We start from the raw sequence: 19760 nt of genomic DNA on the forward strand, positions 1-19760 counted from the left end.
TTCTCCATAAGCTGTACAACTGATTGGGCCTCTGCTCTCCGGCCCACAGGCACGGAGCCCCACTGACCAGACCATGAACTGAGTGTGACTGCAGTGTGCGTGACCAGGTGTCTCCACTGTGGACCACATGTGTGTTTTGCACATGGTGGATGGGTGGGTGAGTGGCACACCTGCAGAGACAGCTACAGTGAGGGGGTATAATAGCATCCTGGGACAGACTGACAGTACCATCTGCTCTGATCGTGCCGTACTCCCTGGGGAGGAAACGGTTGAAGACCAGGAGGGGGATGGGTGTTGCTTGTGCACTGCAGAACTCAATTGAAATAGGAGGCTTCTTTTTCATTTATTTATTCTTTGTCTTTTTTCCATCTCTCCTGTGCATCCTCCCCATCTCCATCTCCATCTCTCTCCTCTCTCCTCTCTCTCTCTGCAGTGCCGGGTCACACACACACACACACACACACACACACACACTACCTCCTCCTATAGATACAGGAAGGATGCAGAATCACTGGAGAAATCTGCTGACATCATAGATTGTGATCCAGTCACAGCCTGGGAGACGGTGAGCTACAGAGAGAGAGAGAGAGCGAGAGAGAGGATGGAGGGAGGGAGGGAGGGAGGAATGGGGGGGGAACAGGGCTGTGAGCAAGTGAGAGAGGGGGAGGGGGGAGACAGGCTGTGAGCGAGAGTGAGAGAGAGGGAGGGAGGGAGGGAGGGCTGGCCGTGCTGAGCTGTGTTGTAATCAGAGAGAACACTGCAGCTCCCTCTCAGATTCCAGACGCACACAGACGCGCAGGGCTGGCTCCTCTGCAGCAGCGCCCCATCACAAGCGCGCCCAAGAGAGAGAGACAGACTGACACAGGAGAGAGACGAGGAGAGGAGAGACACTTACACTCTCTACAAGCTCACACTCACTCTCTTACGGGCCTTTTGGACGTGTGCCCTCAAACCAGTGAAGAGGACGGAGAATCTTACAACACCGCCGCTACACCTCTGTGCCCCCCCTCCCACCCCCACTCCAGCCTACGTCGCTGGATTTGCGATATCTGTTTGTGTTAACGGGGGGCTCCGCATCTCCACAGCGCCATGCCAGGGGAAGCAGCCCGGAGTACCGTGCCCACACCTGGCCTGGCCGAGGGAGAGGACACTGACAGGGGCATCCCAGGACCAGGTGAGCGTAGAGATGGAGAAGAAAGGGAGGGTGGGGAAAGGGAGAGAGAGAGAGGAGGATTTGGGGTAAGAATGAATAGAATATAAGAAGTGTGTGAGAGAGAGAGAGAGAGAGAGAGAGAGAGAGTATAACACAATGGCTGGGCAGAGCGGAGAGCTGGCTGCAGTCAATACATGGTTGGGGCTGGGGCAGGCCATAGGGAGAAGGAAGGTGAGGGAGAATGAGGGGATGGAGAGAGAGGGAGAGGAAGAAATGGTAAACAGGAGGGAGAGAGAGGGAGGAAGACTGGCTAAACAGGAGGGACTGAGAGAGAGAGAAGAGAGAGGGATAACAGGAGTTGGAGGGAGGCCATGTGAGAAGAGGGCACGAGAAGCATCAAGGCCTCAGAATACAGTGTGCCCCCAGAGTCCCCTCTATCCCCACTCCCCTCCCCCTGGCCACGGGCGAAGTAGAGCAGATGAGAGGGAAGCTGATCTGATGCAGAAATGGCGCCCACTCCTCCTCTTCCTCCTCCTCCTCCTCCTCCGCCTCCTTGTCCTCCGCGAGATGCCTGGGGCATGACACAGCACTGGCACACTGCGCCACGGCCTGCTGGGCAGAGCTGGGCAGTGCTGGGCAGTGCTGGCAGCCCATCAGGAAACGGAGACCCTGTGAGCCAGTGGGGAGAGAGAGTGCGAGGGTCTGACGGACGTGGCAGATCTGTGTTTACCTCCTGTTTGCAGCACAGGCCTCATGGCGTAGTCTGCCACACCACCCCTCTGTGTGTGTGCGTGTGTGTGTGTACACATGAGCTGTAAACAAACCCACCAACAAACACAGGAAAACAAAATGGTGGTGTAAATATAATTTTGTATAGTCTAGAAAGCATGTAAAGATGTTAGAATGCTGACTTTTGTTTCTGTGAGAGAGACAGAGAGAGAGAGAGAGAGAGAGAGATCTGGGTAGGAGTGTGTATCGACAGCAGGAGGAATGATGCAGGGGTGTGAGTGTGTGTGTCAGGAGGGTGGGGGGTTCGGCAGCAGCCCGGGTTGGTCTCTGGGTGTGTGTGTCTGCCAAGTCTGAGGTGACCTGTGTCTCTGTGTGAGGGTGTCAGGATGAATTCGGTGCCAGAACTCGTGTGGATTAACCCTGCGAGAGCCGGATCGCCCGCAGTTTGAGGACTGTTTACTTGAAAGCATGCAGGGGCGTCCATCAAAATGGACACTGAGGCCAAAGAGCAGATTTACACCCAGGAAAGAGCGAGAGAAGAGAAGAAAGCAGAGAGGTTGGTAGAGGGGATGGAAAGGGGGTGGCCGCAGTCCCGGGGCCCACCAGGGACAGGGACGGGCAGGGGTAACGAGCAACATCTGTCTGTGTGGATCCCCAGGGAAGGAGGGAGAGAGAGAGAGTGCTCTTCTCACACGGGAGAGCTGTCGTCTCTAAGTGACAGCTGTCAGGGAGTTGGACCTGACAATAGGGCTTACACTGCAACCCCTGTACAGAGCCAGCAGGAATGAGGGCCCCTGACACAGCACTAACACGTAGACCAGGGATACACTTGGCCAAGTTTAGCTGAACAGGACACACTGCAGCAACAACAACAACAACAACAGCAAACGATACTGCGCTGTCCAGGACTGGGCTGGAGCTGTCCTTGGTCTTCACTATGTTAGTGCTGATTGTTAGAGCGTGGGTTGAAGGTTAGGCTAAGGAGACAGTGAGTGTTGGCTGCCGTGGATGATGTGTAATTGTGTTGCTCTGTTGTAAGGTCATCCCATTTGCTCGGGAGGAGCTAATTGGGCTAATTTGCCAGGACAGTTGTTAGTGATGGTCTGAGGTGTTTGAGCAGCCTCCAGGAAACATATGGTAGGGAATCAGAAGTCAGCAAAAATATCTTACTTCCTGTGTCTCCCTCTCTCTCTCTCTCTCTCTCTCTCTCTCTCTCTCTCTCTCTCTCTCTCTCTCTCTCTTTCTCTCTCTGTCTTAAATTCAAGTTCAAAACCATTAGAGATTTGAAAAGCAGTGGCAAGCTTAGACAGGGGTTGCCAGAGCTTTTCCGAACGGGCGCTAACCAAAGCAGGCCCGACTGCGATGCGAGATGTAATATGAAACCCTGAAACATTAAATGCGACAGAGGAGTGCAGGACAGACTGTAGGGACAGACATTTACAGAGCAGGAGCAGACATTGATGGGCTGTTTACACATGATTTACTGAATCATTGTGTCCGATGAGTCTGAGTGAAACTTAAGGAGACAGATGAGGCAATGCACACACACACACACACACACACAGAGCGCTAGGTGGATGACTGGCAGTATCACAGTACAGCAGGAGACGAGGGGCCTGCTTAGGCCTTCCATGACCTGAGAGAGAGGAGAGGGGAGATAGAGAGAGATGGAGAGATGGAGAAAGGGAAGGAGGATGAGTTATTATTAGTGGGATTATGATGCGATGGCTGGAGTATGAGGAGGGGATGGTAAGAGAGGTTTGGGAGAAGGAAGGGAAGACGAGGGCGGGGGTTTGTTTGTTTGGGTGAATGTGTTGCGCCTACAGTCGTCGTTTTAAAGGTGATTTGAACACAAACCCTCGATGTTGCTGTGCCACTGATAGTCATTGTGAGATTGATATGGCTATATGAGAGAGAGAGAGAGAGGGAGGGAGAGAGCAATGGCAGACGCAATGCTGCCAGGAAATGAGGCTGAGTGAGTTGAGCGAGAGGTCCAGGAGAATTAAACTGTTTTTACAGCAGTAATGCGGCACTGTGTTGCTGTTGCACCGTGAGAAGATGAGCTGCTTACAAGAATGCAAATATGACATGTGTTTGCCCACTCCTTCACTTTATCCCAGGTGCTAATAGCAGTGTTTGCTTTGTTCAGAATGTCACTTTGCAGCTGAGTTTGGTTTAGAGCACAACTGTGTCAATGTCAGTGTGCCTTGTTCGGAGGTGTGGATTACTGTGATGACTGCTGATTTGTTTGCTCCTGTCGTACGTCTGTTTTTGTTCAACAACAAGGGCAGAACTGGCAGAATTAAAGGACAGGGTTAAAACCGAGGGATTGCTGAGGTGGCCATGTGTATCTGTACTGGTAGGGACAAGGAGTGTGTGTTGGGGTGGGTGTCCAACCAGGGGAGGGCTTAGGGGTTGCTGTGAAAGTGTCTCATCCACTGGGTAATCTGCTTTGCATAATGTACCACTAAGTAATTAAATTGTTTCTCAGCTTGTTTGTTGTCAAAGAGAGACCAGCAGTGAGAGTGAAACCCTGTACTTTGCACAGAGATACAGAGACAGACAAGGAGAGAGAGGGAAAGTTAAAAAGAGGCACAGAGAGAGAGAGAGATATTGCTCAGTGCAGGCCTCAACTTCTCCTCTTGTCCCCTCACCGCCACCCTGGCAGAGAATGAGAAAGGGAGATGGAGGGAGAGAGTGAGAGTGGATTGATTGGGAAGAAGAGGGATGGAGAGAGGGAGATAGCGCCTCTGTCCACAGCCTGGTTTGCCACTGCAGCCTATTGTATTCCTACAGAGCCACCATTCAGTGCACAGCCAGGCTCACAGCAGCCCATTGTTCACTCTCAGGTACCAAGACAGCATCACTCCAGGCAAGCCCCCCCCCCCGAGATCTCTCAATCGGCCTGATAAAAAAGGGCCCCTGGGAAGAACAGGGGACAGGTGGCATGTAGAGGAAGGCTTTAGCTCCAGGGGGCTGCAGCAATGAGTGTGTATAGAAATATTTCAGCTAGTGTCCCTCAGCTGGTCAGTATCAGATGTCTGCTCTGCTTGACCCCAGGTTCCAGTGTCACACCACCACCTGCTTAAAACCTGAGACCAACCTGGGACAGTTTCATGTTTATCTTTCCCACTCTCTCTCTCTCTCTCTCTCTCTCTCTCTATATATATATATATATATATATATATATATATATATACAGGGATTGTCTGTTGTGTCGCTGACTGAGTCACAGTCACTCTCCCTGCCACACTGCCTGACTCTCGCTTTCCTGCTCTCCCTGCTGTTAGCAGGGCACAGTGCTGGGCCGTCTTGGCTCCTTCTTGTCCTCCACTTCCGTGCTGGCTGTCTGCAGGCGCCATGACGAGGGCTTATGGGATAGTTTAGGTTGCTGACTGTGCGAGGAGTGTACGTGCTTCAGGAGATCAGAGTTAAATTCGATTTGCAATATTCATCGAGTGTGTGTCAACCCTGCCATATGCACTCCAGAACACCAGAGGGTGCTGTTGCACAGGAGAAGAAACTAATTGGCTGATACAAGCATTCCAGAATCGTCTCCCTCGTGTGTGAGAAAGCCTTTGTTTATTAATGCGATTTTTTATGTGCGGGAAAACAAACAAACAAAAAAATACCTCTTGTAATGTATTTCCCAAGACATTTCTGCCCCGAGTCTCTGGTTCTTGTGAGAGGAAGCATGTATCAGGGGGAGCCGAGTGTATTCTTCCCCTCCTCCTCTCCCAGCTCCATGCTACAGACTACAGACAGGATGAGACACGTGTATTGGTGCAGACCATTCAAACCCCCGTGTCAGGGGACGAGTCTCTGGGTGCAGTGTGTGCATTGCTATCCTCAGCTGGTGGATCTGTGTGGATCAGGCACTCAGAGATGCCTTGCTCCTAGCCCAGCGTGTGGGGGCAGTGATGAGTTGGGGGGACTGTGATGACTCCCGCATGGCCACTTCAGCTGCAGCCCCAGCATCCTGCCTGTCCTCCCAGGGCCATTTCTGCACTGCACCGCACCACGGCCTGCATACGCCTCGCTGAGCTCCGTGTGCCGTCATCCAGCCCCTCCATCCCACCCTCCTCTCTCTGTCTCTCTCTCTCAGTCTCCTTTCCTTACCACTGCACTCTCCCCAGTCTCACCTTCCTCCCCACCCCACCCCCTCTCCGGTTGTGGTTCCCTCGAGCTATACTCGCTTCCCCCACCCCCATCGCCTCCCTCTTTCCTCTCCTTCCCTCCAGCTCTGTCTGTCTATGCCTCCATAAAGGACAATGTGAGCGCTGAAAGGCGGTAACAGAGTTAGAGCTGATGATAAAGCAATTACAGGGCACATTATCCCCAGGCCGGCCTGCCACTCTCCGTCTCCAGTGGAACACAGTACAGGGAGGTGGAAATGAATGCCTCGGCACATTTCACTGGCTTCTGAGCTGATTGTTTGGGTGGGTGTCCCACTGTAAGCAGTGCGATACAGCAGGGCTCTTCCTGTTCGTGCTGGTCTAAAAGGAGCCTGCAAGTGACGTCATTCCCTTTAGAGCTGGCTGAGTGACGGGCACCCCTATTAGCAGGGGATTATCGCTCTCTTGATGGGGCGGTGTGGATCGTGTAATTCATTGATGGTGCTGCCAGGGACCCGAGCTGAAAAACACCACAGCGCTTCATGCGATGCAATGCGAATGTGTATAACACCGTACAGAAGCAGCTCTGAAAGGAAAGTGGAGGCAGAACAGTCCCGGCCGGTAGAGGATTTGTTTACAATAAAGACAAAGCTCAGGACCTGGGCGAGGGTCGGTCTGGGAGTATCACAGTTCTCAACATGTTGCACCCAGTCAGACAAGAAACATGGAGAAATGTATTTTGGCTGAGTTTCCCAGCCCCCCAAGCCTCCCTGGCCGTTGGAGCTGCTGCCTGGCTTGTTAAACCTGTCACAGTGAGGCCCAGCACAGGGTCAGTCAGCCACAAAGGTCAGAAGAGGACTCGCACTGCGTCCAATTACAAGAGCAGTCGCTGGAGCCTTTTCAACCTTGTGTTACGTGACACTGGCTGCATGGAGCTGGGCTGTCCACCTTCCCTTCCCAGAAACAATTATGCTTCTCCCTGCAAAAGGCACATGTATTTGATAGACACCCCAGGTGGATGAGTGAGGTGTGAGTGGATCCAGGGGGACAGTGCAATGGTGATGTGCTTAATTAGGTTAATAAACAGCCTCATGTCTGCAGACAGAGGGTTTACTTTATTAAGGTTTCCATGCCATCGCCATTTTACACTCAACAGCTTTTCTCCAAGTCACTTTATCATACTCACAAACAACTATACCATGCTTTTTGCTTAAACGCAACAACAATAGGCCGTAATGAGAGTAAGGTGCTCTCCTGTGAGTGCGTGGCTGCGTGAGGCGAGCCCCCGTGTCTCCACAGTGAGTCTCGGCTCTGCTTTAGCGTGTCATTGGTCGCAGGGGGAGGCTGTAGCTATGCAGGGAGGAAGTCTGTTCCAGTTTCTCTCTGCAAACAGCTGATGCTGCCTCCAGCACTTTTGCATTCTGCGTTACATAACTAGTTTCCAGAAGAAGTTCCAGTTTTTTAAATCATATAATTTTATCTTGATTTAATTTCCTTCCTCGCCAGGCTATTATTTTTCAAGGCCAAGCAACTTGGTATGTTGACGGCTCAGGGATCATAAAGCTGGGAGGGGATTTTCAGAGAACTGGCAAGCAAGGCTTTGAAACGGAATTGAAATTAATCAATAGCTCCCTGTTAAGGTGGCAATAAATACAAAACAAAACAGGCATCTGTGGCTTTAAAATACACAACTCAGAAACTGAGAACAACTTTTTACTATAGAGAACTGTAGCCCTGACCACTGATGCCTTCACTCACTGTCCTTCTCTGCTCTTTACCTGCACTGAAATATCTACATAGATCTACAGAATATCTATATAGCTATACAGTTTTAGTGAACCAACCCATAGATTGCTTACTCACAACGAGCTCCTAAAATTAACTAACGCAACTCAAATGCTCAAAATGCAACTGGGCTACATTCTCCCTGATCAGGCTCCTCACACTGCCCTATAGCCCTCTAGCATAAAGAACAGTGCTGACACCTGTTACAGAAAATCCTACACTGCCGTAGGACTGAAAAACAGCAGGTGATTCAATGCACTGATGATTCAATGCACTTTTTTTGTGCACTACTTTCTATTGATGGTATCTTTAAAACACCAAACATATAAAAATTAGGACATTTTTTTTCTGTGTTTATTCACTACGTGCTTGCCCTTGTCCTGCTGCCAGTGCCCACACTCATTATGCTTCCTGCTGTGCCCGTCTGCACAGCCCCCTGGGGCACAGGAGTGACAGTCAGGATAATGCTTTGGAAACAATTGGAAGATTCTTCTGTTTTTGCTGGCTTTCTGTCAGCTCTTCTCCTCTCCTTCTACTTCTCCGTCCTCACTCCCCCCCCCTCGCTCCAGTTTCTGCTCTGCTGCTCAAGTAATTGAACTATAATTGAATATGTCTTCACAGTAACAAAACACACAGACACTCCCTGTGTCATACAGTCATGTTTCCCCATCAAAGCAGACTTCACTGAGGCTTTCAATGGAGCTGCTGGGCTCTGAGATGCCAGGAGGTCTGGGAGGTGTCAATGTCAGTCCAGGATACAGTGTGAACTACAGCAGTGAGGTAAACCATGGTGAGCTGCTGAATAATGCAGGTGTTGTTTACAGGTTTTCTTCCTGTCGTGGAATTAAACCCAATCACATCCAGCCTGCTGCTTGAGTCGCTCTGCAGCTCCCAGAACTTCACTGTATTATTTTGAAAATACCAGACTGACTGTTTTCCCTCTAGGCTCCTGTTCTCCAAGAATAAAAACTAAATTATGACATTTGATATTTCTTTGTTTTTAATACAGTGCCTTATCATGTGGCTGTGATGTTGTTGGTCTGCCTGTGTTGCTTGTCAGTTTGTTTGAATATTTAATGACCTGGCATTTAGATGACATTATTAGTGCATCAGCAAGATGGCAGAGGAGGGGGGTGTCTGCGTGAGGGGACCTGTGTTTGTGTGGGGGTGTGGTCTGGGTTCAGTGTGAATCTGCGTGTGCAGGGCTTATACTCGTATTTAGCCGTGTTCAGGCCCTGTGAGGTTTAGATTGCAAGCACTGGGGAGAGGCATGGTGAGGTGATGGTTGTCATTCACACATAGGGAGTAACTGGTGAGCAGTGTGCATTCCTGAAGTAGTCAATGATTTTCAACAGCTTACATTGCTATTTTTTACACATGCAACTTTTCCAAACACTGGTTTTATTTCTGTTTTGTGTCTCTCTATGATGTGCATTACAAACCCTACCCTCACATTCCTTCTCTTTTTCTCTCTCTCCATCTCTTGATTCTTGTAGATATGACCCGGCACACCTCCAGCTCATCGGCCTCCACCCCCAGTGACTGCGCCTCCACACCCTCCCCCCTCACCCCTCCCAAGCTGTCCCCAGCAGGCAGCCCCCCGATCATGTCCCCCTTTGGGCCGCGGCTGCCAAAGGCCCAGCAAAGCTTCTCAGCTCTGCGCCCCCAGCCGGAGGGAGCTAGCTGTGACGGAGCATCTGATGGCAGGACAGGAAGAGTGCCTGGCAAGTACGGCAGGGGCCCCTGCAAGCGTGGGTATCAACCGATAAAGATGGAGCGCATCAAGGTGTTGACCGGCACAGAGGTGGAGAGCGACTATAAGGAGCCTGAGACTCTGGACACACGGGTGGTGATGGGGGAGGAGGCCCTGCTGAGGAACATGGAAGCGCAGAGGGACAGTCTGACAGGCAGCAAGGCCACAGATGAGGGCTGCCCACATCTACCCCCTGCAGTACCAGGGGAGGTCCAGGACAGGGCTCCCCAGCAGGCTCAGCTTGACACTGGCCAGGATAGCTCCTCTTCCCCCCAGGCTGAGAGCCTGACCCCACAGATGGAGCCAGGACAAGACACTGTTAGCCCAGTGCCCTGTACTGGTCAGGAATCCCAACCTGCAGACGCCGGGGTGTCTGACAGTAGTGGCCTGGGGGCAAAAGAGGGGGCAGAGCAGCTGCTATCTCAGGGTGAAGTGCCTTCCTTGTCATTTTCAGAGCCCCCCTTCATGGCTGAGCACCACAACGTCGACCCCCAGAAAGCCCCGGCCCTGGACCCCGACCTCTACTTCACTGCCCCCTCTACCCCCATCAAGATGGCCTACTCCTCAAACCTGAAGCAACAGTGGTACCCCAGCTCCCCCAGCTCCGGCTCTCCCCCCATTGAGTCCCCCGACCTCCCAGAGAGCGAGGGGTTGTGCTCCCCACCCACCTCCCCCTCTGGCTCCTACATCACAGCGGAGGGGGGTAGCTGGACCTCCTCCTGCACCTCCAACACATCCCCCTCCTGCTCCCCCAATTTGATTGCAGAGGGAGAGCTGCAAGAAGCTCCTGCCTGCTACGTGGAGTCCCTGTCTGAGATTGGGGACGAGCTCGGGGAGGACAGGCACAATGTAGACAAGGATGCCCCCAACTTATACAAACCTGATGGGCCAGGCCTGGTGGGGAGTGTTGGCTTTGTGGAGGGTGGGGAGAGGCTGAAGAGGAAGACATGTCGCCCCAGTTGGGTTACTGAGGATGTCTCCCCGACGCGGAGCAGCAGTGGCAGGAGTACAGCCTCAGAGGAGGAGTCAGGAGGGTCCCTGGAACAGCCAGATGAGCTAGAGACTGCCGAGCTCACTGCAGAAGAGGACCCAGAAGACCCAGACCAGGACCTGGACTTGCACGCCTGTGTTGCTGAGCATTTCGCCACCTTGGATGCCCCTCTCAGCCCCGAGGAGGACATCTCCCCAGAGCTGGCCTCCTCTTTCTCCTTCATGCCCCGGCTGGCAACAGCAGACACCGGCAGCCTGACCCCGGCCACGTGCTCCTCGGAGGTCTCTGACACCGACAACAACAGCCCCTATGGAGAGATGTCCTCCTCTGGCCTGGAGTACCCTGGCCTTTGTGGGCTGGGTGGCCTGGCGGATGAGCGCATGATCCCTGCCTCACTCCTGCCTTTCCATGCTAGCCTCATCTTTCAGGCGGACTCCATGGAGATCACGTTGTTCCCCACCGAGGATGGGCCAGGCAATGACGTGGATGCCTACGGAGCCGGGGAGGAGGAGGGTGATGTGGACGAAGGGGAGGATGAAGAAGAGGAGGTGGAAGCGGAGGTGGAGGTAGAGGTGGAGGTAGCAGAGGTGGAGGAAGAGGAGGGGAAGTGCGTGGAAGACCCCAATGAGGAAGACACCTCTGCATCCTTCCTAAACTCCCTCTCTGAGACTTCCATCAATGAGGGCGTTGACGAGTCCTTCGCTTTCCAGGATGACACTGAAGAGTCTATTGACTCTGCCTCCTACAACGGGGATGAGGACGAGCGGCTGTACAGCACTGAAAGGCACGCTGAGCTGGCACACCGCTGCCCTGGTCCCGATGACCCCGCTGAGCTGGCAAACCGCTCCCCTGGCCCTAATGACTCCGCTGAGCTGGCACACCATTTCCCTGGCCCCAATGACCCTGCTGAGCTGGTACCACCCAAAGACCAGGAGTCCTCTAACTCTGGCAGCGAGAGTGAGATGGAGATTTCATCAGGCTCCTCTGATGCAGAGCAAGCCCAGAAAGAGACCGTCTTGGCCCCCAAGACCCATTCCAGTGGGAGCTCCTTCTCTCCATCAACCTCCACAGCCCAGGAGGTAGACAGCTTGACAGAGCAGCTGATGGAAAGTGCAGGAGAGGTGAGACCAGAGGTTACTTCACAGAAAGTTGCTTTGGAGAGTGAAACTGGAGAACAGTGTGCTGACACCTGTGTTGGGGCAGCTTATGAAGAACCATCTTCCCATTCAGATATATTAGAGACACTGGGTCAAGACCAAACAGACAAGAGTCTCCCTGTAGGAGAGCCAGCTCAAGCTGCTGGGGAAAGTGAAAGATGTTCCTCACCCCAGGAGAGCCATGCCATGTCAACTGTAGCTGCTGCGCTGGTCGAGGCATCCCTGGAGGCAGAGCTAGCTGATCAGCAGAATGCGAACAGTATGGAATTCAGCGACTTACAGGCAGGTCTGGATGGAACAGCCACCAATGACCTCAACAAGGGAATGCCTGTGTTATCGTACCCCAAAGACGAAAGAAGCCCCAGTAACATACCTGTCTCTGGAATGCCCGAAATCCCCTCCGATGTTGCAGATAACCTGGCTGTGACAGCCTCATATATCATGACATCTGAGTCCTCTCTAAACCAAGACAACCTGACTGAGAATCAGCGTTGCACTGATGAAGTTAGCTTGGACCCTCTTTATGTCTCCAGTGCCGCCTACAGCATGCTAGCCATTTCACCAAAGAAAGAAAACTCTGAAACCAATATCTCAGGAAGGGGAGCCTCCCCCGAGCTGTGGGGGTCAGGAGGGCCTGTGACTCTGGGAGAGTGCTGCGAGTACGAGGCAGAGAGCCTGTTGACGTGTGAGATAGCTGCTCGGGCGTGCAGGGAGCCTTTTGTCACCCCCAACATTGGGTCAATAGATGTTGCCCAATACCAAGAGGACAACAACAACTACACCCTCAACAACAACAACAGTGAGCTCATGGAGGATGCCGCCCCAGACAACACCGACTATGAGACTGGTGTGCTCGAGTCCAATCTCTCCAACTGGAAATCTATAGAGGAGATCTCTGAGGCTGGGGGAGGGGAGGATGGGAGCTCTCAGTTTGCAGAGGACGAGGACAACAACCTCCACGGTCCTCACCGAGGAGTGCAGGATCAGGAGGGAGAGAAGCTCCACCAACAAGACCTGCCTACAGCTGCAGAGGTGGTGTGTGGTGTGTTTGACCCAGAAGAAAGCAGCTCACAATTCAGTTCCCCAGCTGATCCCCAATGTCTGCACTTCAATATCCTTTCAGAAGAAGAAAATAAAGAAACTAAGAACTGCACCTCTCCTGCTTCAGCACAGGATAATGTTAGTATCCCTGAGGAATCAGTCACAAATATAACCAGCATTGAAGCAAGTGAAGAGGATTCTGAGCATGAGGTGTCTGAGGTCAGTTCAGTGAAAGAAGTGTCCAGACATATTGAAGATGCCACTCAAGAGCTGAGCAGAACTCAGCCTGTGAGCTCCGATTCAGTCCCAGAGGAAACCCCAGTGTGTGCCCTGCTCTCTGGAACTGAAACCCAAACTGAAAGAAATCTGGAGAACATCCAGGAACCCGCCAAACCAGACAGAACTGATTCCCCGGAGGAGTTTGTCGTTGAAAAGCAAAACTCTACACCATTCAACCGAGACGCACTTGAGAATGAAAAAGCGACAGACAATGAAGGGAACAGCCCCAAGTCTGAGCCTGTATTCAGTTTGCTTGGAGGATCTTTTGGTTTCTTCAATCCCAGACAAAGTGCTTGTGACAAGAAGCCTGAAGAATCTCCTTCTAGTATTCCTGTTTTGGGAAGCAAGGACACTGCTGTGACTTGCAAAGTTGAGGCAGGTCAGGCCAAACCAGAGGAATCAGCACACGAAAAGGCAAACAGAGACAATGCCAACAAGGGGCAAAAGACAAGCAGCACAGAGATGGGCACTGGCTCAGAAAGAGGGGATGAAAGAAGAGCAGAGTCTGACTCAGGTTTCCAGGAAGGAGAAAATCAACAAGAAAAGAGGAACAGTGAAGTGGTTAACAGACCAATCAATGAACCAAAGAAAGAGGCTGCCTTTGAAGAGAACGAGAACACTGAAGTCAACAGTGAGACTTGCATTGCTAATCAAGACAACACACAAACAGAGGACAAGGCCTCACCTCAGACAGACACCAATGAGGAAGTGAAGGATGTTTTCTCTCCTGAAGAAAGGGATCAGGAGGAGGGACGAGAGATTGCTACTGCCCTTGAGACAGCAGACATTGGTTCCACAGAGCAGGAGGGTCCCTCTGAAAAGGAGACAAGTGACCAGCTCAGTAGAGAGGCCTCTATTGAACTAGAAGACTCTGGTGACAGCACCAAGGAAACAGCTGGTCCTGCTGATGCTGCACAAGAAGGACACAGCAGGAGTGTCAGTCCCTCCATACGATCTGAGTCAGACAAAGATGAAGGACTTGAAAGTGTTGCTGTGGAAACCACTTCCAGGTCACTAGGTGGCTGTGTGGAACTGGAACCCACTGTGGGAGGGCGAGAGGTGGAGGAAATCACAGAGGCTTCAGTCCTGGAAGAGCTGAATCGAAGTGTAGCTTCTAATGAGAGCGATCATGACGGGGCAACATCTGAGACAGGCACCGAATCACAGAAATGTGAAAGAGACCACAGTCCAGACAGTGTAACAGCTACACAAGGTCAGCCCACAGAGGCAATGGTGAAGCAGGAAGATGTGGAGAAGGTCAGTGCTCCTGTGAATTCTTGCGAGACAGGAGAAAATGCACAACCTAAGGAACAGCAAGATGCAAGGAGTGAGGTAAGGGTTGACTCGCTGAGGGTGACAGAGTCTGACAGCCAACCCTGCAGTGACACAGCAGAGGAGTTGAATCTTCAAGCCAGTAGAACCGATGTACCGATGGACTGTGCACCGCTCACAGAGATTCCCAGCTCCTCCACAATGAGAGAGGAAGTAACAGCTGACACCTCTGTCTCTTTGTCCTCAGAGGAAGAGAGGCTGGATAACTACAGCTCAATAGAGGGGAGACAGTTGGCCAACAGCACAAGGGACATTAACGATAACCATGTAGTTGATGGTCCAAATGCCCCTGAGGAGGCCACTGGGGGCTCTCTTCTGATTGTGGGCAAATCTCCCCATGAAGAGCTTTGCACCCCTGTACAAGAGTCCCAGTCTCCATCTGTCTGCACTCCCCCACAGTCCCTTACTGATGGTACATCTTGGATGTCCAAAAATCCTCATCTCTGCTGCCCTGATTTCTCTGTCCCCATCGCTTCTCCCAGCCAACTGCAACCCTCCATTAAACCTGTGTCAGGACCAGGGCAGCCCTCATCAGTGCCTGTTCGGGACACACACATCCTGGCAGACCTACAGTGTCCCTGGACCACAGCACACAACACACAAAACCCACTCACAGGTATCTCTCTAAACCAACCATCTCACTCACTCTCTCCATCCATCTCTCCTTATCTTTCTCCCTTTATCTTCCTATATCTCCTTCCCTCTTCCTTTCTTCCTCCCTCTCTCACTCTCACCCAGAATAGTATTTGGCTGTATTTGTATGTTACATTTTTGGAGAGTGACATCTAGGAAAGCACTGTGCTTCTGTCATTTATTCTAGAAAACACTGAATGGAAGAAAAGAAACACAAGTTTATAGTTTTCTCTGCCATTAAGAATTGTTGTATTTTATTTTGTGTTACCCTTGTTCCAATGTTCTACTCAGAGTACATTTCAGTCAGCACTGTTGGAACCAGGCTGGCATACAACCCCAGTCTTTCCAGTCTTGTGTAATTTTGCAGTTCTGTTCTTCGTCCTCTTGCAGGCAGTGTGGAGGTGGAGAGCCTGCCTAGTGTGGATGGGCTGGACTACTGCACAGAGTCTCCACGTGGTCCCCTGACCCAGCCCAGCCTGAAACCAGTTCAGCGGGGTGGGCGGCAGTGTGGTTCTTCCCACACGGAGTCCAGTTCATCCAGTGAGAGAGAGCTGCTGTCCCCCTGCCGGCAGAACACCCCCGCCCCTGCCCTTGGTCCCCGCGCCACCCTGTGCCCTGAGCCTCGGCAGCCTGAGAGAGCCCCAGACAGGCTGCCTCGCTGCCCTGTCTCCTACAGCCACAAAGGTACCATGCCGCTCTCAGCTCGACATGCTTCACACGTAGGGCATGCTTATGAAATGACAATGAAAATGTGTCTGGAATGTTTTCATGGACGGTCTGTGTGTTTGTGTTTCTTTGTTGCCTGCAGTGGGTTCCTGCAATGACTCTGAAAGTGATGATTCGGTGCCAGACCTGGAGGAGCCAGAAAGCCACCCCCTGCGGCCTGCCGACACACAGGTGAGCCCCTGAGATCCTCTACCAGACACTATTGGTCCACTGGCTTCTTAAAATCTCATCTTCAATAGAGACTCTCAGTTTAAATGGATCTCATCCCTACCTAATCACCATTAATACTAGAAAAACTAACAACACATGAAACACCCCTTCCAAGATTGTAGACCTGCAATGTGTTAGGCTGAGCTCAGTGAGTTTATTTCAGCACCCTGGACAGCAGGCCCAGGCCAGTGCTGTTATTTCTACAGGCTGTTGTGCTGTACTGAAGTACTGCTTTTCAAACACTGCAGGTCTTCATTACTTTATATAACTGATTATTGGGATAATTAAGTTGGGTCTCCAGGTGTTTTTACAGGTATTAATCATCTGCTCATTGAAATGTACAGCTAAAACCTGCAGGACTCAATAATTTGTACAGGTTTCCTTTGAGTCCCCGGGCTTTGGAAACATATCACTGTTAAGACACCATGCACTCATCTGTTCCTCCCTCTCCTTCTCACCCGCTTTCTATCTCTGTCCTCCTCTCACTTTCACTCTCTCTCAGTCCCAGCTGTCTCACTCCATGCCCTCTGGAGAGGACTCCATGAACAAGGCCAAACAGAGCCGCAGTGAGAAGAAAGCACGCAAGGTGAGGCAGGCTGACCTAATTAGAGAGAGCAATGTTATAAAATGTATTCAATATCTGTGTCTCTGTGTGTGTGTATTTAACGTGTGTCTCTTGTTCTCTGTGTGTGTGTGTCTATATAGTTAATTCCTGCTTCTCTCTCTGAGTCATGTATTTAATACCTAAGTCTTTCTGTGAATATGTGTATTTAATGTGTGTTTCTTTCTCCCAGGCCATGTCCAAGCTAGGGCTACGGCAGATCCATGGGGTGACGCGCATCACCATCCGCAAGTCCAAGAACATCCTGTTTGTCATCACAAGGCCCGACGTCTTCAAGAGCCCCGCATCTGACATCTACATCGTGTTTGGGGAGGCCAAGGTGAGCCGCCCCCTGGGACAGGGAACCCCAAGCACCTTGATCCACTCCCTTTTTTCAGTTTGCATTGCAGAGGATGAATGATGAACTTAGCAAAGGGAGTATCCTGGTGTTCATTGCATGATGCTGAGAGTTGCTACCGATACCGATAACGATAATGATACCGATACCGATATCAAAACTGATACCAATATCCCTGACCCTGTGTTCTCCCCACAGATAGAGGACCTATCCCAGCAGGTGCACAAGGCAGCGGCAGAGAAGTTCAAGGTGCCCCTGGACCCATCGCCGCTCATCACTGAGAGCGCGCCCAGCCTGAGCATCAAGGAGGAGAGCGAGGATGAGGAGGAGGTATATTAGCCATTAACCACTTATTAATGTAGTTATTTTCAAATCAAATCTGTGTCTTTTGTGGTTTTCACGTCCCCTTTTCCTCCTCCTCCCTTCTCTATTCCTCCCTCCCTCACTATCTCTCTCCCTCCCCCTCTCTCTTTCCCTCTCTCACTATCACCCACTCTTCCTGTCCTTCCCACCCTGCCCCTCTAACTCTTGCCCTCTCATCCATTCACCCTCTTCCCCTCCCAAACACTCTTCCACTTTCCCTTCCCCATTCTCCCTGTTCCCTGTTCCCCCTCTGCTGCTCCAGGTGGACGAGGCAGGACTGGAGGTGAGGGATATTGAGCTGGTGATGGCCCAGGCGAACGTGTCCCGCTCCAAGGCCGTCCGTGCACTGCGGCACAACAACAATGACATCGTCAACGCCATCATGGTGAGAGAGGGAGGGAGAGAGGGAGGGAGGGATGGAAGGAGTCTTTAAACAGTTATAGTGTTTAGAGGTGGTTAGATTGTGTGTGTTATGAGATTGAGGGTCAACAGTGTGTGACAATACTGTGAGAGGTGAGGGTGTTAAGAACAGTGAGTACAGTGAGTAAAAGAGGCTACTGTTCTCTCTGTCCCCCTGACTGTCTTGTCTTTGTTGCTGCAGGAGCTGACGATGTAGAAGAGAGAGAGAGAGAGGGAGATGAGGCTCTGTCTATACCCGCACAGTGAACCACAGCTCATACACAATATAGACTCCACTGTATTGCTGCTACATTGCATCCCTATACCTGCTCAATAAACCAGTCTGTTATAACCAGTCTGAGTGTGTGCTTCGTTTGTTCACTGTCCTGCTGAGAAAAAGCTTTCCCAGAAAAAAACCTCCTGTGACAGCAAGCCATTTGGCCTCTATATATATATAACTATATGTCTGTGCTGCCTGTTACACACAGTGCTGATGTTCACACCACTGTATCAGACCTCCTCTCACGTGGCTTGGCAGTCTTGACACGCAGCAATAACTCTCCAATTGAAACGGCTTTCCAGGATCCCCTCTCAGCTAGCCCTGTACCCCACTACTCCCATCTCAGGACAGAATCCCAGCAGTATGACTGAACAGAGGAAAAACTGCCCATCTGAGCTCAATGCTGGCCAGGCAATGCACTGTGTAACAGGCCAGAAGGCTATTTGCACAATAATGTGCTGTGCTTCCGATGGGAAACTAAAGTGCTGATCTAATCTGTTCACGTTATGAGCTATTAGGGCAGCGGTTCCCAGACTATTTGGCTGGCATCCCCCTCTATACATTTGGGTCACAGCTCACACACACACCCCTCGGCTCATAAGTTCATATTTATATTACCATTTATATTTATAACGCTTAATAAAGATGAATTATTGGTCCATTTACATAATAATAATTTACATTAGTAACACCAGAATCTCTCTATGCATTGACCTATTCTTAATTAATCTACTACTCACTTGAATTAATCAGACAAGTGAGCCTGAATCAACAGAAGATACAGTAACGCCCTCTCTCCATTTAATTTGATTTTACCAGTTATTGAATATATACAGTATATATACACCGATCAGCCATAACATTATGACCACTGACAGGTGAAGTGAATAACACTGATAATCTCGTTATCATGGCACCTGTCAGTGGGTGGGATATATTAGGCAGAAAGTGAACATTTTGTCCTCAAAATTGATGTGTTAGAAGCAGGAAAAATGGGCAAGCGTAATGATCTGAGCGACTTTGACAAGGGCCAAATTGTGATGGCTAGACGACTGGGTCAGAGCATCTCCAAAACTGCAGTTCTTGTGGGGTGTTCCCGGTCTGCAGTGGTCAGTACCTATCAAAAGTGGTCCAAGGAAGGAAAAGCGGTGAACCGGCGACAAGGTCATGGGCGGCCAAGACTCATTGATGCACGTGGGGAGCGAAGGCTGGCCCGTGTGGTCCGATCCAACAGACGAGCTACTGTAGCTCAGATTTCTGAAAAAGTGAATGCTGGTTCTGATAGAAAGGTGTCAGAACACACAGTGCATCGCAGTTTGTTGCGTATGGGGCTGCGTAGCCGCAGACCAGTCAGGGTGCCCATGCTGACCCCTGTCCACTGCCGAAAGCGCCTACAATGGGCACGTGAGCATCAGAACTGGACCACGGAGCAATGGAAGAAGGTGGTCTGGTCTGATGAATCACGAGTTCAAGGTGTTGACTTGGCCTCCAAATTCCCCAGATCTCAATCCAATCGAGCATCTGTGGGATGTGCTGGACAAACAAGTTCGATCCATGGAGGCCCCACCTCGCAACTTACAGGACTTAAAGGATCTGCTGCTAATGTCTTGGTGCCAGATGTGCCAGGGTCATAATGTTATGGCTGATTGGTGTATATACACTCACCTAAAGGATTATTAGGAACACCATACTAATACTGTGTTTGACCCCCTTTCGCCTTCAGAACTGCCTTAATTCTACGTGGCATTGATTCAACAAGGTGCTGAAAGCATTCTTTAGAAATGTTGGCCCATATTGATAGGATAGCATCTTGCAGTTGATGGAGATTTGTGGGATGCACATCCAGGGCACGAAG

General features: G+C 51.1%; 1 protein-coding gene across 1 annotated transcript; it reads left to right on the forward strand.

Moving 5' to 3' along the window:
- The first annotated feature begins 761 nt into the window (after positions 1-761).
- nacad (NAC alpha domain containing) lies at positions 762-17981 on the forward strand. Its single transcript, XM_066690472.1, has 9 exons — positions 762-1174; positions 9279-14951; positions 15359-15652; positions 15777-15865; positions 16407-16490; positions 16699-16845; positions 17062-17193; positions 17489-17611; positions 17828-17981. The coding sequence occupies exons 1-9, from the start codon at positions 1090-1092 to the stop codon at positions 17840-17842; spliced, it is 6642 nt and encodes a 2213-aa protein (XP_066546569.1). The 5' UTR covers positions 762-1089; the 3' UTR covers positions 17843-17981.
- The last annotated feature ends 1779 nt before the right edge of the window (positions 17982-19760 follow it).

The sequence above is a fragment of the Amia ocellicauda genome, chromosome 18 (genome assembly GCF_036373705.1).
Source record: "Amia ocellicauda isolate fAmiCal2 chromosome 18, fAmiCal2.hap1, whole genome shotgun sequence".
Lineage (NCBI taxonomy): Eukaryota > Metazoa > Chordata > Actinopteri > Amiiformes > Amiidae > Amia > Amia ocellicauda.